The sequence below is a fragment of the Vanessa cardui genome, chromosome 1 (assembly GCF_905220365.1).
Source record: "Vanessa cardui chromosome 1, ilVanCard2.1, whole genome shotgun sequence".
In the NCBI taxonomy this organism is placed as follows: Eukaryota; Metazoa; Arthropoda; class Insecta; order Lepidoptera; family Nymphalidae; genus Vanessa; species Vanessa cardui.
This window is the reverse complement of record NC_061123.1, coordinates 11,334,259-11,353,864: the sequence shown is the minus strand read 5'-3', so window position 1 is coordinate 11,353,864 and position 19,606 is coordinate 11,334,259. Positions and strand designations below refer to the sequence as shown.

The 19,606-nt window shown below is 32.7% G+C and overlaps 2 protein-coding genes across 5 annotated transcripts in view; one reads left to right on the top strand and one right to left on the bottom strand.

Annotated features, from left to right (window-relative positions):
* LOC124532477 (protein windpipe) overlaps positions 1–4,789 on the top strand; it is a 48,385-nt gene extending 43,596 nt beyond the window's left edge. The window contains exon 3 of the mRNA XM_047107387.1: positions 1,750–4,789. Coding sequence (XP_046963343.1) covers positions 1,770–3,869 — 2,100 coding nt within the window. The 5' untranslated portion in view covers positions 1,750–1,769 and the 3' untranslated portion in view covers positions 3,870–4,789. The remainder of the gene's footprint in view (positions 1–1,749) is intronic.
* Positions 4,417–14,584, bottom strand: LOC124532453 (leucine-rich repeat-containing G-protein coupled receptor 4). 4 transcript variants are annotated; one of them, XM_047107358.1, is made up of 4 exons: positions 9,599–10,521; positions 9,118–9,182; positions 7,839–8,037; positions 4,417–7,416 (listed from the first exon to the last, which is right to left on the bottom strand). In XM_047107358.1, the coding sequence occupies exons 3-4, from the start codon at positions 8,016–8,018 to the stop codon at positions 5,353–5,355; spliced, it is 2,244 nt and encodes a 747-aa protein (XP_046963314.1). In that variant the 5' UTR covers positions 8,019–8,037; positions 9,118–9,182; positions 9,599–10,521; the 3' UTR covers positions 4,417–5,352. The 4 variants fall into 4 exon arrangements, with proteins under 4 accessions (XP_046963314.1, XP_046963329.1, XP_046963322.1 ...); XM_047107373.1 differs by lacking the exons at positions 4,417–7,416; positions 7,839–8,037; positions 9,599–10,521 and adding exons at positions 10,533–11,816; positions 12,830–13,008; positions 14,396–14,584; XM_047107366.1 differs by lacking the exons at positions 4,417–7,416; positions 7,839–8,037; positions 9,118–9,182 and adding exons at positions 12,830–13,008; positions 14,396–14,584 and having other exon boundaries at positions 10,059–11,816.
* Positions 14,585–19,606: the final 5,022 nt, after the last annotated feature.

Genomic DNA, 19,606 nt, shown 5'->3' with positions numbered 1-19,606 from the left:
CCTTATACGTATACTTTAAAAAAACGTTAGTCCTTACTAGCAACGTACAATAGCAAGAATAAAAGTGTAACCAGGTTACAATTGATGCAAGATCTGACACACATACTAACAGGTGGAGATAAATAAAAGCTTTTAAAAGAAAGCGTAGTAATTACAGGCGAAACGTAGTTAAACGACTATTAATCGCTACAATTCCAAAAATCAAGTAGCGCGTCTTGAACGTTTCTTTAATTACTTTAACACAAATTCTCATTTAATTACTTAATTTACCAGTTTCTAGACATTACCCAATGACGTGATTTTAAACTAAATATATGTTTTTCCATAATCTTGTATGTAACATATACTACTCGATTATAATACTAATGTTATCTCAACTATAAGGCTTTGAACGTAGCTTTGATTAATGGCGTTTTTGTTTCTTGCGACTGTTTTAAAAAGTTTAAGATCATTTATTAGTACACGCGCGACATTCGGTCAAAAGTTAGAACCGAAAGTAAGAGTTACTCTGACAATGTCTACATAGAGATGCTACATAGCACATTTTACGTTTATAATCAGACTTCTAATTTCTTCAACCTACAAGCCTAAAGTCAAATACTATGTTTACAGTGAAAATTAATATAAGTTGATATATTCTCGTTAAAGTACACGTGTCAGAAAATGTTCCTTGCATATCTTGTGTAACTTGTGGTATTTTAGTTGCAAACAAGACGGTCAGTGCTTGTTAGTATGATTGCGAAAATGTTAAGATGCGGTGTTGCGTAATATTTTCGACGCCCAAACGTATGCCTCCCTCGAAGACGATGTGACGACATTTGCACAAACGGTTAACAATCCTCTTCCTGTCTCTAACATTGAACTACTTCTGGTCGAGCGCCGGCCAAGTGCACCGAGGATGTTATTACGTTGCTACAAATAGATACTGATTTCAAATTGTACTCCTACGTATTGTGCGATTTCATTCAAGCTGTTTATTTTATCCGACAAAGTTTAACGATGTATTGTGATACTTTGAGCAAACATTATTAGACTTTAATACCTTTTTTTAATTTCTATACAAAGTCATTATCATAGATCATTCGCAGGCTTAGCGTTGATCTTATTTATTTAAAAATAAAATTTAAGCATTTGTTTTTTTTGTACATATTTAACAATTAAATGTGTCTTGGTTTAATAACAGTTTACTATATAGAATATTGTTGTGACTTCGAGACACATTATGTTAAAATAATCTGTTCTTACAAAATTTATTTATTTTTAGCCTTTTCATATAGAAATTTTTTGACGTGGATATGTAAATGACCTCAAAAAATAAAAATAAAAACAAACCGCAGAAAGTGTTCTGAGGTTTATTTTTTATTTTTTTATTTGACTAGTAGAATGAGAGATGCGATCCGAAAATAATCGAAATTATTATTTTACCGTCGACTGTCTATTTCCCAGGTCGCTATGTTAAATTTAATATTGATCGGAAGAAGATCAAATTATGCTAAAATTAATTTATCAAAACTGTTCAATGTCACTAATATCATATCTCTATCACTCACATAAATTTCTTGATTAACTATATCCTTATAAAGATTTACAAGTAGATACGAGTTACAAATTATTTAGGTTTCACAAATTTCCCTACCATAAAACGATAAAGTCAAACTAAATTACAGATGAGATAACTAGTTCAAATCCCTTCCATTTTAGTATAGTGTATACCAATAATATTTATGAGTTTTTTTTTGTCTATTCCAGGTGGCGTCTGAGTGACTAAGATGGCGTGGCCTTCTATTTATGTCTACCTTCTTGCGGCATCCTTGCTTCTATCATCATCATTGGCGGCTGTCTGCCCCGATGGCTGCGTTTGCAGTACAACAAGGGATGGTCTTCACCGGGTCACTTGCAGTAACCTCGCCGAGCTCTACAAATATTCTCTCCGACAGAAACATCATAATATAAATATTCTTGATCTCTCACATAATAATATCACAAAAATCACTCATGAGCTAGACAGGTTGACTGAGGTGGTAACGCTAGATTTGTCTACCAACGGTCTCACTGAACTTAACAAATTTTTGCACAATGCAAAAAAATTAGTTCACCTAAATCTAGCTCACAACAGAATTCAAAAACTCTCATTGACGCATCTGCCAACAAGTGTTAGTTCTTTGGATTTATCTGGTAATCTTTTAAAAGATGTGCCTTCAGACTTGGCTCATTTACCTAGCTTAGAACATTTGGAATTAAATGGAAATCCTTTGGAATGTTCTTGCGATAATATTGTTGCTCGGAATCATTTACTGGCTGCGAATGTATATATCGATAACGTGAAATGTCACGCACCAGCACACTTAAAAGGACGTTCTTGGCTGGAATTAAAGACGAAAGACATTTGCAAAGTTGCGAAACTAGATTTCATGGATATGATGATGGGCGATCAGCCTATCGATGCTGTTCGAATTGGAGAAGAAACGACGGCGTTAAAATCTATGTCTTTAGTAGCTGGTAGTGATCTCGATGAAGGGAAAATTATCCACGGTGCGGATGTAGTGGAGGATGATGACAGTTTACAGTTTATGAAAGTCGGTCGTTTTTCAACGCCATCACCCATTAGTGAGATCGAAGGATCGGGTGAAGCTGAAAGTACTACAATTAGTGATATAATAGAGCCTGTGCAAGAACGTAAAATGCTTGGTAACTTATTCGCTAATGAGGAAATTTTACCTGCAGAGAATACTCATACGACAGATGACCCTATGGAAGGATCTGGGGAAGGATCAGGTTTCTTCATACCCGACTATGAAGAAATAAGTGAAAAGAATGTGGAAACGACTACACCTATAATTAGCGAATTAAGCCCTGATCCAGTTGAAAGAATATTTAACGATGATGAAAATTCTACAGAATTAGAATTTCCAATGCACGTACCACCAACGATATATCAGGGTGGTCCAGACTGGCACAGCAAAACTGATCCTGAAGTAGTTACAGTGAGATCAGCTACTCCCGAAGTTACAAGAGATACGACTGTATCTGAACAAATTCGAGTAACTCAAGCATCAGAAGTTCTGGGTCAAGCACCGTCTAATGAGGAGAATGTTGTTCCACACAAGACTGGAACTTATGTTTGTATTGCGTTAATTATTGTTTTACTTGTCGGTTTAATTGGATTCGCAATAACTAAAGGGCAAATGAGGAAACGAAGAGACAGAAGACTTTTAAGACAGCAAAAGAGAGACGTAGAAAAGGCCTCTAAAGAAATGGTAGACATGAATAAATCTTTATTAGGAAAACCTGCTCCAATAGAAAATCCTGTGGAAAAGAAAGTGAATGGGAAATATGAGCTTGTACCTACACATGAAACACATCAGAAAAAAAGTGAAAATGGCGATGTTGCCAACGGTATAAAACGCAATGAAACCGATGCTCTTAGAACAGATAGCCCCCGTGATACAAACCAGAACAAGAGCAGTTCAATTGATAATAATTTAGCTCATGAACACCAAATACCACAACAAGAAACGTCATTTGAATCTGACGTAGGAGCGAATTCTAGAAAAGATACTAATTCTTTGTCCAGTGAGGATATATTTGTACCTATAAATGATGATGACAATCCAAGGTTGAATCGCAATCGAGATTCAGACGTATCCCAACCACTTATAAACGGAGATCCTACAGTCGACTGTGATTATTTGTCACCATCACGTGAATATGTTCCAGTATATTCTCCAGACATGGGACGCGTTCGTATAAAAATAACAGAAACTCCCAAGCCTAAAACACCAGTGCTAGTCACCAGAAGTAGGTCAAATGCCGGAGATATAATTATTACACCTTCACAGGACGGAAACGCGCCAAAATCAACTACTTGAAATTTTGCCTCATTGAACAGGATAAGAACAATTTGTAGATATCAGTGTCAATTAGCAAAGTTTTCACTATTGGCGAAATTCTGTGATTATTCCGTATGTGTAAGTGAGGGAACTCTTGTTTTTGAGGGTCTGAAGATTTTGACTGTATTAAGTACTGCCAAAGTGTGTTTGTAGTCGACAGTGCCTTTATTGTAATTTTGTTAGTGGTATAAATATATTTATGAGAGCATATTGTGCGATAAGTAAAAATATTTTTATACGTGTAAAAATGTTGCCATGTTCATTATAGATATAAAATTTGTTAAAATGGTTACAAAAAATCGTCTCGTTTAAAACATTTTATGGTAACACAAATTGTACAATCTTGTATTGTATTCTTTACTAGGTTTTTGGTTACTTTGGGTACAATTCTTGAGTTGTCAATGGTTGTGTACTTACCTATATCACTCTGAATATCGCATGCGAACGGAAATGTAGAACAAAGAATGGTTTTACTGATTGTCGTCCATCATATTATAACATCCTACTTTAGAGAGATACATTCTTGGTCTATGCATAAGTTCCTTATGAGTAATTATATTAAATTATTAGTTATCTAAGATTGTGATACCATTTATATTAAGTAACCATGCTATTAAGGTAATATGTATGCAGAAAATAATTAATTCATTGTATATTTGTTTAGTTAGTTTTATTTGAAATTATTTTACATTGTAATTAGATGTTTTAATTGCTGTATCACTCTGCTTTTGCTGACTTATAATTCATGTTTCCATAATTTATCGACTTATATATTTTTTTAGAAACGAACATTCTTCAATATTATGAATCAAAATATAGAACAATAAAGTATTTCAATGTAAAGAGATTTATAATTCGTGTATTTTATTTCGAACGATATAAAGCCTTGTTTGAACTTGTTTTATTTCTTCTTCAAACTTTTATAAACCCACACATACACACAGAATAATAAAATCATCAAAAATATGTCATAATTTGAATCAATATTTATACCTATTTGCTATTTATTAGACTGAAAATAAAATAAATTTTACTAAATAATGAACACTAATAAGCATTGTTAGGTGGTACATATAAAGTTAATCTTCTAGAGTTTTTCTTTACTTTGGCTACATGATGATTGTAAAATTATTATATTAAATGAACTTATTATGAGTCTAGCAAATGAATCCATCCATTAATATTATTTAATTGTCAATTTCATCTTTATATTAAACATTGGTTTAGTTCGGTGGTAAATAAAAATATTTACAAAAAAACTACTATTGGAAAATGCATAAAAAAATACTTGAGTTGCATTGGAAAATCACCAAAAGAAGACTAATATAGTACAACAAAATACAAATATTATAAAAAGAAAAATGTTATTTGATATTTACATTTTTTATAAATTAAATTATATAAAACATACCTACTTTATCTAAATTTTATATTAACTTAAACTAAACAAGAACTACATAACTTAAAAATCGCTTTCCCTAGGTTGATTTTCATCTGAATATCTTCGATTTCTTGGACGTAGAGGCCGTTCTAACTCCGTTTCGATTTCAACTGTCACACTATCATCTAAGGTGTTATATTCTGACATTCTTCTTCTTCTCGCACCTGGACTTTGCTCTAGTTCATTTATTTCATGGCTACCGTATCTTCGATTTCGGCGACGTCTTTGTCTACTATTATCATTAGGTGTTTCTGTAAGCTCTATATCATCGAAGACACGCGCATCACCATTCCTTTCCGTTTCCTCTAATAGATCTCCACTCGACTTCGTTTTCCTTCTACCTCTTCTTCGCTTGGTTTTTCCTGTTCCGGTTTCATTTAGAGAGTGACAAGAAGCATTTAGCTTCGGCATTGAGAGAGCTTCATCATAGGACGGTGGTGCAATTAAGTCTCTTGGATCAGGTGTGTTGCATAACGCTTCTTGTTCAGCTCGTATTCTTAACTGTCTCAGTCTGTCTCTAGCTTCCTCGACTTGTCTTTCCCTTTCTGCTTGAATTGCTCCTAAACGTCGTTTCATTGATCTTCTAATAGTATTGACTAGTAAGATACACAGAGCTAATCCAACAATCATGACTATTAAGAACCAAATCAAGTTATCGACGTTTCTAGCTTTCTCGGTGGGGTTCCAATGAAAATAACATGCCTCTAACCATGTTTGACCAATAACATTCATTGGACTGTTGCATACTAAATTAAAAGATTCTTCTTTCTTATTTGGTTCTAAGGTAACAAATTCATAAAAGTCATACATATTATCGTCGATACAGTCACATCTCCACATATTGTCGCTGAGATCGAGTCTTTCCAAATAAAGATTTGAATTGAAATAGGTTTTGCTCCAAATATTAGTAAACCTATTCCCAATTACACTCAATCCACTCAATCGAGGTAGCATAAAAAAGGTCACATTACTGATAGAACTAATTCTATTGTAATTTAAATTTAAATATTTTAGCGTATTCGATGAAATACTATCCGGGATATATGATAAAAGATTGTGTGATAAGTCTATATCTATAAGCGATGGAAGTCCTTCTAAGGAATCTTTACCGATTGTGCTTATTTCACAAGAACTCATATCAAGTATTGATAATGACGTAGATTTAAGGTGTCCCACTCTATTCAGATAATTTCTAGCAAGCTTGAGTTGCGTCAATGATGGCGTTTCTATAAAACTTTCTTCAGGTATTTGAGCTATCTCGTTCCAAGACAAATCCAAATATCTGAGCATACTTAGCCCCCGAAAAGTATCACTTTTGAAGGACCCTATATTATTATATGATAGATCTAAATATTCCAATTTCGTATTGTTTATAAATTCAATACTCTTCAAGAATCGTATCATGTTGTTTTTAATAATAGCTTTTCTTAAATTTGGAAAACCGTATAAGTTGGGCCTAAATATATTGCAGTATGAAATGTCTAAAAATCTTAAAGAATTGGAAAACAATGCATTCGTTGTTGATGATAACTCTAACCGGTAGTTATAAGACATTTGTAAATACACCAATGAAGGCAAATAAGCAAATTCATTGTGACTTATATAGCTCAACTGACAATTACTTACATAGAGACTCTTCAGCGTGGATGATATTAAATTTTGAATTCTTAAAAGAGGGTTGTTATTTAATTTCAGAACTCTTATACTAATTAGTCCGCTAAGAGGCGATCTGCCATGAATAGAGTTAATTTCACAGCTGTTCAATATCAATGTTTCTAACGAGGGGCTAATAAGAAGCTCTTGATTTGCAAGATTTGCCAAAGTTGTGAATTTATTCTTCGACAAATCTAAAATTTTTAGACTGGTCGCTGGTTTTAATACTTCGTTGGGATTTATGCTTAGCCATGATTCAAAATAATTTCTTGATAAATTTAATACTTCCAATGCTGTGAGGTTCTGTAATGCATTTTCTGGTAGGCTATTTAACTGGTTCCCACTTAGGTCCAACGATTTTAAATTGTAGAGGTTACTTAGGTTGTTTGGAAAAGATGAAATATCATTGTTTGAAACGTTGAGTTTTGTCACCTGAAATTCAATGTAAAGAGAATTTAAGTGAAAGTATAAAAATAAAATAATCTGTACAAATATTATAAAAAGATATTTTTTTTTTCTTTGTAGGAGGTAATCTCTGAACCTCATGATTGAAATCTTAAGGTTCTTAAAACGTCTCGGTAGAAAACTACATTATTCCTGATTATTATAGAGTATCATCACTAAATTAGTACTACTATTATAAAAAAAGGTGACTTCCAAAATTAATAGTACCAACTAACTTAGGTCGGTAAACAATTTCCAAAAACAAACTTGCTTTAAGATTCTCGTATAATTTTAGTTACAGACATTGTAGTGGTCTTAATTTTCACCAAAAAGTACTAAGACATTAATATATACTAATATCGCAGAATATAGCTGGATATTTAAGATTGATAGGATAGATTTTTACAAACCTTCAAACTGATGCCATTAGGAATATTGGTTAAACCTCTATGTGAACAATCCACGCTCGTCAAATCCGAGCTGCAGTGGCAAGTGTAACAAGCTTCATTTGTGTGGTCATCAAAATCCAATATTTCGGCTTCTGTTATTAAGAACAGCAGGAGTAGACTCCAAATCCGTGACAGAATCATCACTTTTTATCATAACTGCCTGTAATTTTTTTTTATTTACATTATTTTATACATTTATTAGTTACTTCTGGAAATATCTACATAATGAGAGTAGCAAAGCTAACAGCTATACAAGAATGATCTTGAATATCTTTGGACGCATATAGGAGAATTTTATACCACAATTCACAAAAAATATCAAAATCAACAACAGCCTACAAATTTCCCACTGCTGGGCTAAGGCCTCTACTCCCTTTGAGGAAAAGGTTTGGGACATATTCCACCTGTCCACGCTGTCCCAATGCGGGATGGTGGAATACACATGTGCCAGAATTTATATGAAATAAGACATATTCCGTTTCCTCACGATGTTTTCCTTCACCTCCGCTCCTTTAAAATCACAAAGGGTTAATTAAAAAGCTTATAATATTTCCTATTTCCTTTCCCATTATTTTACTTAATTAAAAATAAAACGAAAACCTTGTGGTATTATAAATGGTTCTGTAAGAGGATATTCTGAAGATATTAGTGGAGTAACAAGTACTTAGATTTATCTTTTCGTTTGGACAATATAACAGAATTTTTAAAATTTCTAAACCTCTGTATGTTTCATTGCTGAACCTATAAGCAGGACACTAGAACAACATAAGTGGAGTTACGTGCTCTCTACGTACATGTGCCAGAATATTATTGACACATGTAGGTTCTTTCGCAATGATTTCTATCGAATACTAGTTGAGTGAACAAATAAACTGATGTTCTTCTGAATTCTAATCTAACCTTTTCTGTTACTGTTCCTTTGTTTCTTACACGATTTAATTATTAATTGTTGTTGATTTTAAAAATGGAATATCTTGCAAGGATCTGATTGGTCAATTCTATGACCACTACTGATGAATCAGAATCGAACACCTGCACTAATTTCGTAAGTAATGACACTCGAATTTTCCTCTCACGTATCGCATTACCCAAAAAGGTTCGTCCTTTGGTTTAGTGAATCTAGTTTTATAGAACAAATATCAACAGTTATAGTACTGTATACACATATAACAATTTTATCATCGTTATCTACGTGATAAACGTGCTGGAATACTTTAATTTAGGTCGATCTAGCACATACCTGCTGTTTGAAACTGCAAATTTAAGAAACGCCCGCTCACTGGCCATTGATAATGAAAATCTTCACTGAAATAAATAACAAAGCATGAGTCACTATCTTAAGAGATGCTGATAAATCATATCGATTTTGTATTATTTGAATTATTTTCTAGCGATATTTGTAAAGTAAGCTTCTATTTGGTGTTGAAATGTATTCAATTCCAGTTTGTACAACTATTTCGTTATTTATAAGACGAGAGATTTTGTAATAGATTTGTTCGTTCCCTTGGTTACTATCGATTACTTTACTGATTTGGTCAAAAATATATTTGCAACACACATTTCGGTACATAGTTACGTAAATACCACTTCAAACGGATATTAATTAAATGTTATAATATTTTAAATGTGATGTGTGAATCAGCAAAATAAAAATACCTCTTAATGAACACATATATAAGTAATGTATATACTATAATAGAAAGTAATAATATAGTCCTTACCATAATATGTCACGTGGTTTTCAAAGTCAAAAATCTATATGAAATTTAATTACTAATAATAATTTAGTACATAATTTAATTTGAGCAACTTGCTGAAATTTAAAAATATTTTAAGTTTTTTTATTAACCACTTCACTTTCAAATCTATTACATAAATAAAAACCTTTAATCTAGATATGATACTATAAAACTATTTTATAAATAAAACAAATACAATAGTATTGTACGTGTGTCTTCAGCCGTTAGATAAGCTTGTATGAGCCGAATTAAACACATGACGTGTTATCATTGATAATGATAAGTATATGAGTCTGTAATATGAGGCATGGTGAGCTTAGATATTGATGATTATATTGTTTAGTGCAATAAGTATTGTGTTATATATTATGACAAATTAATTTTCATGTTTGTTTTATATGATAAAATTAAAATGGCTTTTAATAAAATAAAAAACACTAACTACGTAAATTACAATACAGTCTATTCTAGTCTTTAAATCTAATGACCAATATACATTCATAATTAAAATTTAAGTAAACATTTTTCCAAACATATTATGAGCGACATCTATGATCAGACACTTTAACTAATACAAGCGCTCAAATGCGTATTCAATTTCATAAATGGGCAAAGTATTTTCACTATAATCCGCTAGATGGCGCTACTAGTATTAAACATTTTACACATTTTGCAAAGTTGCTTGCAAAAACAATAATTACTCAGATGGGCTATAAGGAAATAATAATGCAATACAATTTTTTAATATTTCTTTTAATTTATTAAGATACTTAACATAAGTGTCTTAATTAAATGAATTATTGTCATTTATAAAATATCATTTAACTCAACCAAGCCGACTATGTACTTAACACACATTTAACGAATATAATTTACAATAAATATAAGAAATAATACAAAATCAGTGTATACGAACTTCTATTGTTCGCCGTACTGATCGTCTATCGCCAGCTCTTGGTCTAGTCTCGGTTAAATCTCCAATTGACCTAGATCTGCGATTTCTTCTATCAGCATCTTCATCCTCGTCAACGAAGTCCGGAAGTGAATGGAAGGAAGAATTCAGTCTTGGCATTAAAAGAGCTTCATCATACGTTGGAGGCAAATCTTCTGTAAGTGGAATTCTCATAACCACAGATTCCGTACTTGCCTGTGTTGCATTACCGTTCAAAACTGTCGTTTCAGGGGTAGGGCGTGGAGGAGTAGGTCTGTTTGAAGATATAAGAAATCTGCATACGACCGAGGTCAGTATAACGCCAATAATCATGCCGATGACTACAGCCATAAATGTATACGAAGACATTGTCTTTTCATCCGCATGCCACGTTCTTATGTAAGCTTGTTGCCAGCTCATTTGAGTAACGTTCGAGGGCGAGTAGCATATCAATGAACCTTTATCATAAACCTTTGGCGGTTCTTTAGTTAGATATTCATATGTCAAAAGTAGATTCACGTTAAAGCCCTCACAGCTCCATCGGTTTCCCTTCACATGAACTTCTCTCAAAAATGGGTTTGAGGCGAAGTGTGACGTAGACCATACTTCTTTGAATTCGTTACACCTCAAATCTAGTACCGCTAAGTGCGGTAGAGACGAGAACGTCAAGTCCGTGAGCGTCTCGATTTCGTTGTAGCTCAAATCTAATTCTTGTAAAGAGTTCGATGCCAAATTATCTGGAATCGATTCGATCTGATTTATAGATAAATTGATTTCGAGCAAAGACTGCATTCCACTCAATGAATCGGCTTCGAAATTCGTTATCTGACAACTGCTTAGGCGTAAATTTTTTAATGATGATGACCGAAACTTGGGCACTTCAGAAAAATAGTTCCTGCATAACGTTAAGACTTCAAGACTGGTTGCCTTTTCAAATAAACCAGTGGGAAGATCATATATACGATTCTCAGATAAATCCAAGATCGCCAATCGTGGAAATTTTGAGAAAGTATCTTCGTCGATAGCATTTATCTTATTTTTGGATAGATCTAATTTCTTAATACTGAGCGAGTAATCGCTGCTTAACCAAGAGTCATAATTATTATTTGATAGGTTAAGAATCTTCAATTCCTTAAAATTTTCGTAATAAGGAGGCAAAGGACCCGTTAAACGGTTTCCAGAAAGATCCATAATTTCAACTTTCGTGAATTTCTCAAGCTGAGATGGGTACGTAATGAAATTATTGTTCGACAGAAGCAAGACTTGAGCCTGAAACAGAGAATTATATAACGTCAGTTTTAGAAAAATATCTTTAACCCAAAAATTAAGTATTGGAATTACATATATTATTCTTCTGTTGCCTTATTTATTATATTATAAGTTATAAGAGGGCCTGTAGTTACTTTTCATGTGCTTTGACAATTGCCTATCATTATTATTATTTATTTATTTCTATTTTTTATGGCGTATGTTAGTGACCGTGCATATTGCTAAGTGGTCACCAACGCCCATAGACACTGGCGCTGCAAGAAATATTAACCATTCCTTACATAGCTAATGCACCGCCAAAATAGGGAACTAAGATGTTATGTCCCTTATCCCCTTGACACAACAATATAGAGGATTGTTGTTTGGTGGTTGAATATCTTATGTGTGGGTGGTACCTACCCAGATGGGCTTGCACAAAGCCCTAAATATCTGCATTTTTAATCTACACGAGTAAGCATTTGATTTCAAATTCGTTAATAAAATATAAGTAAGAGATAAAGTCCTTACTTTTGCAGTTTTACTCTTAGTCGTCTCGCAATTAAGACATCTTGTACGAACATCATTCACTCATACTAGAGCACACCATAAAAATTTAACATGTAGCCTCTTGTACGGTACTATAAATTCCATGTCATCGTCAATATTCATATCTAAATACATATATATCACAGCCCAAACCAGTGGAAGGATCGGGCTGAAATCACAGCTGTTATGATTTAGGCAACAAATTTTGATATATTCCAAAGGGCGATGAAATATAATAGATGAAAGTTAGTATAAATCTTCTTAGATTTTCGACTGATTGAACTGAATTTAAAGATTAGATCTACTATGATACCTTGTTCTATCCCCCAAATTATACATAATAAACTCCAATAAAGGACAAAGGCTACTTTTTTGCCTAAAACATGAAAACCAACACTCCTCAATATGCGTTGAGTAGTACTATTTGTAAAATACAATTTGTTGGTAGTTCTTTTTAAATATATGTATATGTAGTTATATAGGCTTACGTTTATATCAAGTCCCTCTGGCAGGTCATTAAGACCTCTCTCAGAACAGTCTATATGGAGTAGGTTCTCGTGAATATAGCTCCTGCAAGAATCCTCCGTCTCTTCCTCCATCTCCCGAGATACTCCAGATAAAACCATCGCTGGCAGCAGCCATAACCACAGCGACACTATTAATAGACCTGCAACCATAAATTAATAATATTCTTAATTTTTTTTTTCAAATTTTAAGACGAAAAATACAAATTATTTTGTTATTGTCTTATATTGTTTATTCTTAAATATATCATCGTAACGACGAATGTATTACACCCATTTTACATCGAATTAAAAATTAATATAATTTTCAAAAAAGTATTATATTTACTATATGCTTAAAATAAGTTTTAGTACCTTAAGTCCTAAGACTTATTTTGATTATTACGTTAGTACGTTTCTTTTATAGAGCTTCTACTGTGTTGTAAAATAACTGGCGACAGCCTGGCTTCGCACGGGTGTAAAACTGCTACTAAATATACTATAGAATTTGTTTATTTACGACAACACATTATGTACTTCTAAAATTATCAGTTTTTCTTTACTGTATTGTCCATGTATTATATACAAAAACTTTCCTCTCGAATCAATCAATATCAATTAAAAAAAAAAATCAATTCTCTATGTATGATCTAATCATACATAGGGACAGACAGCAGTAAGTGACTTTGTTTTATACTATTAATATTCTTCTGCTTTCCATATAAAGTAAGAGCTAAGATTGTTGATTGGTTTGATTTGAAGAATTTTAACACCTTAGGCGCTATGTGTGTCTTTTTGACACACAGTGTCTAGAACACTGTGTATTCAAAAGTATACACATTTTTGTATTTAGTAAACGCGCCGTGTATCCTATGGGAATATTTTTTCTATAAAACCATTACCAAAATGAAAGCCCTGGCTTGGCGCATTTTTCCGATGTAAATGGTTTGAAGTCCAAACTCAGACACTAATTTTCATGAACTTAATTTGTGTTTATAAATAATCTCGTACTCGGCCGTGAAGCAAAACATCGTCTTTGTCTCGTGTTGCATTAAATACACTGCAGTGGACCAACTCGGTGGAACAATCAGTGGATTATTTGGAAACTGACACAAAGCGTTTACTGTTTAATATCACCATTGGTAGAAAATAAGTAATATTGTATTAATTATCAAATCAAAATGATTTGGAAATTTTCACAAAAAGTTGTGAAATTTTAGTATGAACACTTTCTTATAATTTTAATCGTAACATTATAATGGAAAAACCTAAACAGTAATGATAGGTAACAAGAATAAATTAAAGAAAATTCCTCAAAAATACAAATCAAATTAAATATACAAAAAGCGAATTGAAACTGTTTAAACATGCGTGAAACTTGATAAGATAATAAAAATCACGAAAACATTTTCTAATCCAAGTAGCTATTCGCATTACATAAACATTTAATAAAACGTAAACTATTTAGACGTTCGAATGTATAATCGATTAAAACGAAGCGAATGCGTAACGATATATAATCGATATATAAACTTAACATCGAGTACTTACCCATTAGCGAAGTTATTTCATATTATGTCATCCCATGCTCCGCATATGATCACAAATCACCACAAATACGATGAAATCACAAACTACACTATTCGGTGTCTACATTAATGTTTCAAGCGTTTCCTTGCAATATTTTCATGTATGAAGGTGCCTGACTAATTCGTCATTGGAATACATATCTATAAACGTCAACGGATGGGCACCACCGTGTAAAGAGCAACTACTTTATACAGGCTGATACGATTTCGATACATTGATAACATTGATATTTCATTGAATTTATTTTTTAATTATTGTTATATAGGTAAGACGGATGGCCGAGTTGAGATTGCCCAGGCAAGCACCGCTGATTCATGTGCTTAATTTGTCTTTATAATTCATCTCGTGCTCAGCGGTGTAGGAAAACATCGTGAGGATGCATTTGACAAATTTGATAGAAATTCTGCCACATGTGTATTCCACCAACCCATTGGAACAGCGTGGTAGAATATGTTCCAAACCTTCTCATCAAAGGGAGAGGAGGCCTTTAGCCCAGCAGTGGGAATTTACAGGCTGTTGTTGTAGGAAAGACGGAAGGATGAGGGGAAGAACGTTTGTACATGTAGGTATATAATGTATACCACCGCCCATGAATATCGATACTATGAGAAATAATAATAATAATAATCATACTTTACATCGCCATCATCAAATACCTTGTAAACAAAGCTATGACATTTTGCCTGTAGTGACGCTGGCTTACTTACACTTAAAACCGGAATTCAATCATACTATTATGCTCTTTGTCAGACATACAGGCTAAATTTCGGTGCTTCTAATACGACGCGTTTTGCTCAGAAATATTCCATCGAACGTTGGCGAGCTCTAAGGGTGGATTTTTCCTGGAAAAGAGGAAATTTCATCACCTAATAGGGGATAAAAGTTTGTACGGAAGTTTTGATGTTATTAATATGGAAAGACAGCTCTATAATGCTGTAAAAGCTTTTAAAAAACATCATCGTAGAAGTGATATTTAGGATAACAATTTCGAATGAAAATCGTTGTTTCTAAAAGATGAAAATCGATGGTGAACCTTATACCTATGGAGATGATATTAATTACAAATTATAATCGCCTCGCCTCATTGCCTCCACTAGTGACAGGAGGGCTGGTTCGTTTTTTGCCCAAATGATTGGAGTTGCGATTCAACGGGGAAATGCTGCTAGCATTCTTGCCACCATTCCACGCGGTCAAGATTTATACAGTAACTAGTTTAAGTTCATTTTTGTATATATATATTTAAGCATTTAATGTTGTTAGTTCTTATGTTAATATTTTTTTGTGTAATATAATAATAAATAAATAAATATGAGACAACATCTATGTAATGTATGTGACATTACTCTGATCCCAATGTAAGTAGTTAAATCACTTGTGTTATGGAAAATCAGGAGTAACGACGGTACCACAAACACCCAGACCCGAGACGCCATAGAAAACTAATGGTAATCTATTTCGAATCGGTCGGGAATCGAACCCGGGACGTCGGAGTGGCGTATCCATTAAAACGGGTGTACAAACCACTCGACCACGGAGGTCGTCAATGGTATAAGTTATGCAGATAGTGTGCAATGAACTAGGAAAAATGAAAATAATATGATAGAAATATATCATAGAATAAGTAATGTATTTTGAGTATTATGTTTAGAGCAGCCTGTATATATGAAGTCTTATCTAAACTTTCTTATCACTGATTAGGCACGTATTGACTTATCATCGTACCCAAAGAAATAGTTTTTACTCGAAATATTTATGACACATATTAACACATACGGAACATAGGCACATATCACAAATAAAATAATTGAATATAGATTATACAAACTCAGCTTAACAATGATTAATTAAAATATACTATATGTCATACCATATATTAAATCGATGACGTGAGTTAACGCATTCTAATAATCGCGTGATTTTTTAATTAATGGTCCATAAGATTAAATATTTCATTGATTTACATCAAGCTGCTAGAGTTGCTAGTCATAAATAATAAAATAACATTGCTTTAATTTAAAGAAAATCCTATTCATATTTGTTCTTTCAGAATTTAAAATGCTGTTCATATGTTTATGTAAATAACGTTTAAATTTATTTAATTCCGTAGTGTGTACATTATCTCAACATTTAAATTTAAATAATATTTCATAATATTTTGTAATATTGCAACACTAACTTAAACGAAAGAGTTTTGATAGAATTTTATTCTATGATCTCCATCATACATACAGACCTTTTATTAATGACTTGCTACTCGCCTTGGTTTTTCACACGGGATCAATAAGAGTTTCTATGCATATTTAAGACTAAAGAAAAAAAAACATAAATAATTCTTTCAGGCTAGAAAAATATAGTTAAAAGTATTCTCCATTTTTCGCTACAGCAATATGCATGGGTTATACCTGTATTTAAACCTTTATTTTAATAACTCGATTTGTTGATGAAAACCGCATTAAAATGCGATGCGTAGTTAAATAGATTTAACCATACAGACTGTTGGAAGCGCCACTATGTAAACGAAATCATCGTGGTAAAAACTGCATGTCTTGGAAAAAGTCCTGTAACTTTATAAATATAGTGTTTTTTTATGGAATAGGTTGTTGGAGGAGCATATGGGCCACCAGATGGTAAGTGGTCACCATCACGCATAGACAATGACGCTGTAAGAAATAATAACTATTCCTTACATCATCAATGCGCCACCAACCTTGGGAACTAATATGCTATGTCCCTTGTGCCTGTAGTTACACTGGCTCACTCACCCACAAAACACAACAATACTGCGTACTGTTGCTTAGCGGTAGAATATCTGATGAGTGGGTGGTACCTACCCAGGCGGACTTGCACAAGGTAAAAGTATTATTATTACTTTAATTGCCACTTTTTATTATAAGCTAATCCTATAAGAATACGTATTAAGCCTTTTGAATTACGATTACAAAAGTAATTACAATCATTGTATACGGGCTGATTATTTTCACGGTCGAGATAATTATATTATCTTTATTTAGTTACGTAACAAAAGCTGTGCATGAGATAACATGTTTGGTGTCGTTAAGTTAATTAGATTAGTTAACTTGTTTGATTTCATTATATTAAATTTAACCAAGATTTTAGAAATGAACAAAAAATGGGTGAAAAACATCTCAGGCCATCAAATATTCAATCAAGGTACGTAGTTATCAGGTGGTTCCATATACCTGATCTTCTCTTATAAATAAATAAATGAATAAAATGTATACTACATGTATAATAAAATTGGAGTGTTAGCTTGTTATATTAAAATAACTGCTTTTTACTAAATGCCTGTTATATATAGCAATTTTTTTTTTCACTTTTTATCTGTCTGTCTATCTGTTTGTTCAGGCTAAGCTCTAGAACGGCTACACCAATTTTGACGTTAAAATCGTTAAAGAGCGTTTGTGTGCTAAAGGATATTACAACACTAATGACTTTCTAGTTGACTGCACACCTTGGGAATGAGATGATCGCCTCCAGGCTGTTTCAAATAACAAGAATATGTTTATTGATGTAAATTATAAATTGTCATTAAAAAAAAAATATCCCGCTGAGTTTCTTTCGCCGGTTCTTCTCAGGTCTGAGGTATTATATTCCGAACCGGTGGTAGATTTTCGACAATCAATAAGAAAGTGTAAACACTTCTATTTTGAATAAAGGTTTTTGACTTTGACTTTGACGGGACTTTCAATGGCAGCAATCTGATGTAATAAGGAATAACATACTTTCACAATGGTATATTTCAATACGGTAGCAATCTTATGTAATAGGGAGAAACTTAGTATACAATATTAATTTTTTTTGTTAAAATGAAATGCGCGTGAAGTCGCGGGTAGAACTAGTATATAATAAATTTCGAGTACGCGAAGTTCAATACGCTATAACCGATCTCCCGTGACGTATTCCATCTGAACTCAAATCCTAAGTGCCTGAGGATTAAAATCAGGTGTCGAGTGCAAAAACGCGACATGTTTAAATCACGCCTGTCTGAACTCGTTTGTAACTTGTTTGCTACCCCGAACTTAATAGGGGAGCTCCTTGATTATTGAAGTTTACTTAAGGATAAACTTATATTTCTTTTAAAATATACTCCTTTAAATGTTGGTTTGAAAATTTCGTAATATTATTATGATATTTCATGTTAAGCTTTTGTTATTAATGTTTTTGATATTTTAGAACGAGGTGTCGGGCTACAGGAATATAAGTTTATTATTAATTCTAAAATTATCAACATTAAGTCCTTAAATTTTAACATATGTAATTTAAAAAATGCATAAATCTTGATCACGCGGAATGGTGGCCAGAATGCTAGTATTTTTCCCCTATGAACCGCAATTCCTTTTAAGAATTATTTTTAGGTTTCTTCCTTGTACTGTGTTAGGCATAGAAAAGCTATCTTCGGAAAATATTTAATCAAATGTTGTTCGTTAGTTTGATCATAAACATACATACATACAGGCAGATAGACAGATGTACTGAGTTACCGTCACATTTATAATAATAGTATAGATTTTGAATTAATGATTTTTGATATTTAAATTAAACTATAGTTGTAAGCGCGAACTGTTTTTTTTTCATTTTTAAATACATCAAATATATAAATCGATAAGATATACGTACATTACGTCATTAACTTCCGGTAGGAATTTTAAGACCTACAATATAACTCTCTTATACCTCTCTTATAAAGTTTTTCTATATCTATTACAGTTTTGGCAGCGTTCGCTTCGAAACGGCTGGAACGACGATTCTCTCCCACTACACCGAAATATGAACATATTTTATAGCCTATGTCCGATCCGAAACTATAAACTAAAATAATATGAAATTCCTTATCAATGGGATGTAAAAATTCTTAAGTTCAATACTGACCCTTTGACTATTGTCGTTTCTAATACTATTTCTTTTATTTAAATACTTTTTTGATCACCACAAAGTTTATGGCACAAAAGAGGGATTTAATGCCTGAAGGCATTCTCTGCCAGTCAACCTCTAGGTCAAACAGAAAAGCATGGAGGCGATAATTAGTAAAGAATTAACAATATAAAAACTAGAAAAATACTAGTACAAGCTAACATAATCGGATGGAAGGAATCCGAATCGTAGGAATAATTAGTAATTCCTTAAATTGTGCATTACTACTATTCTTTTGAA